This window comes from Chelon labrosus, assembly GCF_963514085.1.
Source record: "Chelon labrosus genome assembly, chromosome: 6".
Classification (NCBI taxonomy): domain Eukaryota; kingdom Metazoa; phylum Chordata; class Actinopteri; order Mugiliformes; family Mugilidae; genus Chelon; species Chelon labrosus.
Window position 1 is genome coordinate 8,983,112 of NC_140342.1, and position 8,262 is coordinate 8,991,373.

The 8,262-nt window shown below is 42.5% G+C and overlaps 1 protein-coding gene across 1 annotated transcript; it reads right to left on the reverse strand.

Moving 5' to 3' along the window:
• Window positions 1–1,341: 1,341 nt before the first annotated feature.
• Window positions 1,342–2,764, reverse strand: kcnmb2a (potassium large conductance calcium-activated channel, subfamily M, beta member 2a; the record flags this gene model as incomplete). Its single annotated transcript, XM_084546099.1, has 4 exons — window positions 1,342–1,753; window positions 1,961–2,156; window positions 2,427–2,597; window positions 2,706–2,764. 4 exons carry the CDS (start codon window positions 2,762–2,764, stop codon window positions 1,469–1,471), a joined length of 711 nt encoding a protein of 236 aa, XP_084402225.1. The 3' UTR covers window positions 1,342–1,468.
• Window positions 2,765–8,262: the final 5,498 nt, after the last annotated feature.

The window sequence follows — 8,262 nt, forward strand, 5'->3', positions numbered from 1 at the left end:
GCATCCTCCAGGGACATGAATGAATTATTTCTTTCTTTTTATTTATTTATTTATTTATTTACCGATTCCACCCAGGACTGTATGTTTTCTTTTCTTGGTTCTATAAGTCTGTATAAAACTATATTTCGGTGGGACTTTGGAAGCCACGACAAAGGAAGATGTTGTTAAAAGATGTAATGCCTGTCAAAGTTGCTCATCTATTCTTGCGTTTGGTCTTAGTGGCTGAGTTCACAAATATCCAGAGGAGGTGATCTTTCATTACAGGCGCAGAGCCACAGTGTGTGTGGCCGCAAAGATCCACCACAATTCAATTGTTGTTTTTATCAAGGAGGTAATCTTGAGGTGGGCTCATTGGTTGTTGTGATAAGCAGTGAGGATGCAAAAGGTTTTCTTTCTTTCTTTAGGCGCTCCTTGGGTTTTTAATAGTCCTCTTAGCTACAAAACAAAACAAATCATGTCAGTTTATGTATGCCTTAAGCTCATTCATCAAAGGCACTTCACTATAAAGAATCCCCGCGTTTTATTTGGTCGATACAAAATAAAAACTTCAGAAAACAATCACATATGATTATCAAAGTACAAGCAGTTTTCAGCATTTCTCTCAACATCAACCACAAACAGATGACAATTTCTACTGACAGCTGTGTTTTTCTCTGTCTGTATTATCATGTGTATAATTGTTATGTACACCCACGCACCACAAAACTCCCTGCTCTACTGTGCGATCACCCTAGTGCCTCCAAAACAGTTGTGACTCATCATAGAACGGACATGGGCCTTCTGAGGGTGTCCTGCGGTCTGTCTGGCAACAGGACATCGGTAGTGGGAGCCTTTCAGGCTTGTTCCAGCTCATCCTGCAGATGTTCAATCAGTTTGAGATCTGTGGCGTTTAGGGGCCAAGTCAACACCTTAGGGCATATTTCATGTTTTTTGAGCTTTTCCTGTGCAGTTTTTTTGTGGTGAGCAGGCTGCGTTTTCCTACTAGGTTCGGGGTCCCTGGTCAGCAACAATGTTTAGGTTGGTGCTGCATGTCAAAGTAGGGATCCATATGAATGGCGAGACCAAACGTTTCTTAGCAGAACATTACAGTGCAACGAGGCGATCAGTGTAGTCTCTTCCCCTGTCCATGGTTTAATGTTGTGGCTGACTGGTGTGTATATATAGTAGCATGGCCAACACATGGTCACAATATAACAAACACTTGTAAACATGTACCCTCAAACATTTTACAATGCTTTAACACCGTGCAGGCATAGTTTTCTCTGAGCTGCCAGCCTTGTAACATTCAGTTCACGTTTATAAACCGCTACATCCTTGCTCCGGAGTCAGCTGTGTCAAATGTCTCAGCCGAAGAGGAAAGTTTGCAAAAGGTCGCAGCAAGGTCACTTAATTGAAAAAAATCCCTTTTATGTCATATGTCCATCACCAGACCACCACACGCTTGGATTTCACAGCTACTCCACGTATTTCACCTCTTGATCTTGCCTATCTGTTCGCACAGTCTGGAGAGGTACTGTGTGAGCTTCACCATTACGATGATGAGGGCCCCTCCGGTCAGCATGCAGGAGGGCCAGAACAGCGAGTGGAAGATGACGCTGTGGTCGTACAGCCGGGTCAGGAGGACGGTCTCCTGCTGCTCACCGGGGTCATAGTAACAGGTGACCTGCTGGCTCACCTTGAGTCGTTCGGAAATGTTCATAATTACGGAGTGCATGGCCATGCTGTCCCTCTGGCACCTGGGCACATAGAAACACTGAAAGGACAGGAGTGAGGGACACTGAGGTTATCTAGAGGGCAATCACTCAGTCATACTTTCTGTGAAGTTTCTTTTATTTCCACAATGTTGAATGCTAACATTGTGAATAGAGTACTCTATCACTGGGCCAGGACCTGACGGCCATTGTCAACATTTGAAACGGTTCAGCAATTCCCTGTATTTTCCCTCTGGCACAATACTCACTTCAGAGCTGGCATCCTGGGTCTCTTCATTGTGAGATAAACGGCTGACACGGCCCGTGTTATTGACGCTCACGTAGACCTGCAGACACGGGTATTTGGACCCTCTCCAGCAGTCCGACCCACAGTTGTAGGAACAGTTCATGTCTGCTGTGACCGTGGAGTTGAGAACAACGCACACACCCTCCTCTGTCCACACGCTGCGTTGACATTTAAATGAAGATCCAGTTTAATGCAGAAAACAGTGTGGAGACCTCACGGCCTGAAATCAGCTCAGTTTGGGGTGTAATTTGTTCCTGTAAAAACTGGTTTCATAAACTATTCATTTTTTAGAATTTTCAGGTTGAGAGAACACTGAAACAGTTTGTCAACAAGCACATCTCATAAATAAAAGATGCTTCCTCACTGTAATATCAACACTAGCACCTTTACTGCAAGATAAAGAGTGTATACTAACAGCAGGCCTGTACCTGTCTGCATAGGAGCGTAATATGGTGATACCCAGGACAAAATACATCATGACCGAAGACAGGATCATTCCAAGTCCCAGAAGAATGGCTCTGTCTTCTCCAGGCTTTAGAGCTGTCTCCGTATTCTTCTTGCCCAATATATCTACCTCCCGAAATTTCTGGTAAATTGTCCTGATGGTGTTTAAAAAAAAAAAAAAAAAAAAAAAATGTTATAACATAAAAATGCATGATTAGCAAGAATTTTGTTGCAGCAAATCTTAAGTGGTTTGGATCCGCTACCTCCTTTCATTATCTCTCCCCGACCCTGCTGTTTTTCTGGCCCCTGCCACGAAGAACATCTTCCCCGATGATCTGTGTCCTCCTTCACTCGCAGGAGCAGAACGGTAAGACTGGTGGAAAGACCTGTGACAAAAAATTATAGCCTGTCATTATGTTAAGGTGTTGCTACTGGGATCGTAAACGCAACACAAATCCCAAGTCAGTGGTTACAAAGCAAACTTGCAAGTAAAGAGAAGGACAAATCAAACGTTACCTTTGGTGCATATTTGCTGTCTTGCACACTATAGTTTTTAAATATGTTCAGCGTTTGTTTTTTTTTTTTCTAAGAATAAATTACACTCTTCTTCTAATACAGCCCTGCAAGCAGTGTGCAGCTCCTTATTATGATGTGTTGGGACAGGACACACCTCTGACACAGCAGACTCCACCAGGTAAACACAACTCCACAAAGGGCGAACAAGATGACAGATAACCGCGGATGAAAGGTGTTAATGGTGATGAGGCGCGCATGAAAAACCTACCTGCTGTATCCAGAACACTTGTGCTGTCAGCACAAAGTCATCGGCGCAACATCAACACCTTGCACGTGACTCCTTTCGTTCTCTGCCGGTCCTACCACTGGCAGAAAAAAAAATATTGTTTAATGCTACACATAAAGGTTGTGGTCTGCTAAATAACATTTGCTTTGATTTGAAAACCATTCATGAGCAACTGTAACGTCATGAGTTGTTAGTTCTCGGTCAACAGAGGGTTAGTTGCTGCAAACCCAATTGTAAAATTGTGATTTATTCAAAAGCACCATTTAGGTTAATATTTACATGGGCATGCTACTAGTTATGTGAGGGCATTTGCTCGTACTGAAGCAGTTTAAGGAACGAATCAAACAAAATTTAATTAGAAACGCCCATTAATAAAGTAGCAGTCAAAAATCAAATGCCCATTTACTCCTCTTCAAAAAAGGCTGGATGTTACATTCTGGGCTCAGTCTGGGCAGCATAAACAGTCTGCTTTCATTTTTGCAGGGAATAGCAACCTTGCCAGAGTGCTGGAAGCAGAATGGTTAGAAAACAAGCCAACAAGTTCCTCTTAGATGAGTAATTTCCTCATTCTATCACATTCCCAGCTGCTTAGGGGAAATGTTGCTGAGAGACAACCCCAGTGCGACACAAGATGTCCAAAGGAAACCGTAAATGTCATCAACAAACACTCTTTCCTCGAAAACATTCCACGTGAATTTGCATGCGTCCCCACAACAAAGAGCCTCACTCACATGGATTTTATGCTGTGCCTCTATACTTTCCAGTTTTCCTCCTCGGTATAAGCGCACTGACCATTGCCTCTGGAGTGCCTCGAGTTACACACATAACTGTATTGATTTCAGCTAAACATGGACACACACACTTTCAGAAAGACAGCCTTACTGCTCGTATCTACTTAACTGACAAGCAAAAGATTGTAAAGAGTCCGAAAGCTGTAAACTGTAAACTGTGCCTCGTGGTCCGTGCAGGCTGGATTTACGGCGGCAGCCTAATAACTTATGAGGAACGGACTGTTCTAAGTGATATATGGGGCTGGCGGTCTCACTCATGCTTCGAGCTTGACCTTGAGGGGCCTATACTGAGCTCCAAATGACTGGAGGAACTTAAAACGTTTAGACAAAATGTTCAGAATGTGAAATACGTATTTTCCAGATTTCACACTGGTCTAAATCAAATGTCCTTACATTTCATCAAAATATGATTATGAGTTCAAGCAATTCCTGAAAAACAGGAATTACTGACATGAAAAGGCTGTAACTGAACTGCAGTGCTATCATAGTCACAGGAAAAGTGGTCCTGAATGACAGTCACCAACTTGAAATTTTATTTTTGGATATATTTTTGTCCTCCTTCGTATCGCTGCTCATTTAAAAAGTTACTGAGTCTGCAGTGTCACCACATGAATCCACTGCATGGTGACAGTCTTTGTCTGTTTGAAGAGATGCTCCAGTGCCTAGCACCAGGGTGGAAATGCTTACAACAGCAGGAACGTATTGTTCAGCTTTTCCTGTTATCAGTTTAATGAATATCCTGAGCCACAGGCAGATAGGATCAGCCGACCTCCCTGTATGCTCTGTATGGGTGTGTCCTTAGTTCATATTTCTTCCAGCTGCCTCTCTCCAATCTTGTGAGTCTGAAAGCGAGACCGAATGAGTGATAGCAAACCAAAATGCCATGTGGTAGACCACATAATTGTAGAGCAGGTGTTATCTGGATTACTGAATGGGCCGATTGGGTGCTGGCCCTGGGGCCAAGGGGCAACAATAGCGTTTCCTCATCTCCAGTGTTAACTACTGAAGTGTGGCGGCAAGTTCAGAACCGACAGCAGAACCTGAGTTGTGCTTTATCTGCAGAATATCACTGATACAGTGACTGCAAAGGCATGCACAACGACAACATAAAAACATTATTAAGAGAAAAGCTAGGACGAAAAGAGACACAAGGTAACTACAAAGATACACAAAGCAACAAAGAGATGCTCAAAAACAGTAAAGCGAGACAAAGACACCTACAAAAATACAAAGAACAGCTACAAATAAAGAAGACGCCAAAAATAGCGTAAAGGGACACGGAACAAGTACAAAGACATACAAATTGACCTGCGAAACACATACAAGAGACACAAACTACCACAAAGAGAAGCCAAACAGAGACAAAAATGAAATATGACAACAACAAAAAGTGAAATCACCAAGAATAAATCCAAAATGTTTTGTGTCTTTGCTCCAGTACACGTACACGCTGGAGGGCCTTTTACATGCCAGTGCTTTTCAGGCCAAATCCAGACACGATCTTACTGTATACGACTCTTATTTTTGTACATTTATTTTTGTATTTTATTGATCTCATGAGACGTGTAAATAATAAAAGCATGTGTATGTGTGTGTCTGTGTGCAAGTGTGTGCGTGTGCGTAAAAACTAGTTTATGGGCGTAAGTAGGCGTTTGCGCTCACCTTGACCGCTTTGTGGAATCCAAATCCCTCCCCCCTATCAACACACCCTTCATCAAGAATGTCTCAGGATGTATTTTTTGCTTTGTCCTTCGAAGTGATTATTGTTTGCCAGACATGTGTGCCGTGGGGTTGGTGCCTTAAAAATGTCACATGCTCTCCTGCGCATTACGTATGACAAGGCTGTCAACACTTAACTGGACTGTACAAGGCACACTGAAACAGCGGGTATCGAGCACTTTGCTCTTGTTAGTGTACACAGTGTGTGATGTCAGGAACAAATGATCCATTCATAATTTGCGTTAGGCCTAACTTGCAGTCATTACCGTCTTGCTGTTCCTAAAACGGAGCATGTGTCTATCAGAACGATGCAATTATGTTTCCTTATGTACCCAAGAAAACCACATTGTGCTATGTATTATCTAATTCAGCAGGTCAGTCACAAAATCTGATCACTTACAAACTGATATCACATGCATTGTCCTGTAAATGGCTTTGTATTTCAGCTTTGTGCTGAGTGTCAACCTCTTGGTGCGCAGGATCATATTTAAACCCATGGTCTATGTTCACAGTCTCAGTGTTTCTCTCCAATGCCTGCAATAATCTAAATTTTTTTCAGAGTCAAATTGCAGTAAGCCCCCGCTTTAGTGTCTGATTAGTGAATGCTGAATTGAAATAGCAGCAGTAATATGTACAATCTGTGAGGTCCTACCTCTTGTCACGGAGTTGTTATGATAATCCAGACTTTGGTCCGCAACTGTCAGCAGCGGCTCCCTCCAACATGGTCTGGGCTCCCAGGGACAGCAGATGGCTACCTCTTATTTAAACTCTTACCCCAAGTGAACAGGATGCCTGACATACCTGTGTCAGTAATATGAGTTCCCTGCACAATGCCGTCATGCTTAAAATGAGTTGATCCAGCACAATGACACTCCACTGTACCTCTGAATGACAAGCTCTGACTGGCTTCGCTCGGGGCCTGGTGCTATGTTTGTTGCAGGCATTGCTGCACATCCACAGAGGGATTTGATAGCAGTCATTTCAAACACCACTGCCTTTCCAATGTTGAAATGTACAGTATGTCTGGACAACTTGAAAGTCAAACGCGGTGACAAAACACTTCTGCGGCCTCGATGTGGCCACAAGAGGTCTCTGCAACCTCAGGAACTTGAGAAATACACATTTTGGGGGGATTTTCGTTGAAGTTACGAGCAAGATGGAGCACATTTAATTTTAAGCTAAGGTGCTTTTTTGGTAAATGTGTAATATTTTGTGAGGAAAATGCCAGATAGGACATTGGCTTACAGGCATACAATGTAACAGTGTTCCCTTGTTGCTCTAGCTCCCCTCCCTGGTTTCCTGTCTGCCTTTATGCTGTCCTACCCAATACATATGAAAATGTCAAGAAAATTCAATTTAAAAAGAAAGACAGACTCAGACCAAACCTTTTTAGATAGAAGATATTTTAATTTCTCTGTGGCAAAAAGTCCCACGATATCACACAATTTCATTTTCCTTTTAATGTTTCAGGTTGCACGCTACAAAAACGCAACACATTTATAAATAGATTATTATCCCTACCCATTTTCCGGCAACCTTGAGTAGAATAACATCACTGATAAATTAGACTGTTTGCAGCAATGCAAGCATTTAATACATAAAAGCTTCTATTTATTCCTGACCTCTGTGAAATGCTCTAAAGCTTGTAATTTATTTTTATTTTTATTTTTTTTATTATGACTGACTTCTCTGTGAGCAGTGATTTCCTCAACAGTCTGACCAGATGGTGGATTTTTTATTTTTTTTTCCTCTCTGACCCTAGCTGATGAGCCATCTTGGCTTCAATCTTTCCTCATCCTGCTTGGCTTGTGTGATTATGAAAGTCTCTCCCTTAAAGCAGCAGCATCAGTTCCGACACTGTTAGGAATCACTGCTTACAGCTCAACTCTGACTGCCTCCTCTAAACCCCCATCCCGCTGATTACCACAGTGTGCACTATAATACAAGGCAATCTCCCTGAAGAACTCCAGAGCTGTTTCCCACCTCTTTGCTCAGATGCTTTCCCCTTTAATTATTCCCTACATTTACTCTAAAAAAAAACAACAACAACAACAGTCCTCTTTGCATACAGCCAGGCAGCAGGGAGACATGTGCACTGATATAGCAGGATGAGGAAAAAAAAGACTCAAGGGCACGTCGGAAGGCATTTGTATTTATTTGAGCTTTAGCCTAAACATAGCTGCAGGAGTGCAGACTGTCTTCAAGTATCACATTTGGAGGTGAAACAAGGCAGTTACGGGGGGGATGAAAGGCGATTCGGCTTCTTTGTTTCTCGAGGTCTAAATATAGCTCTTGCTGAGCAGGCAGTGAAGCTGATCTGCAGTCCCTTCTCTTGCTCCCTTATTCTTCCATTATTCTGTCTCTCACATTCTCACACGACTTGTAGCGCAAATGTGGGACGCCATTTTTGGTCAGATTTGTCCGGTTCTATATTTAAATTCGGTATCGGTTATTTTCAATAGGTTTTATCAATATTTGCGCTGTGATTACTGGAGTATCAACGGTGCA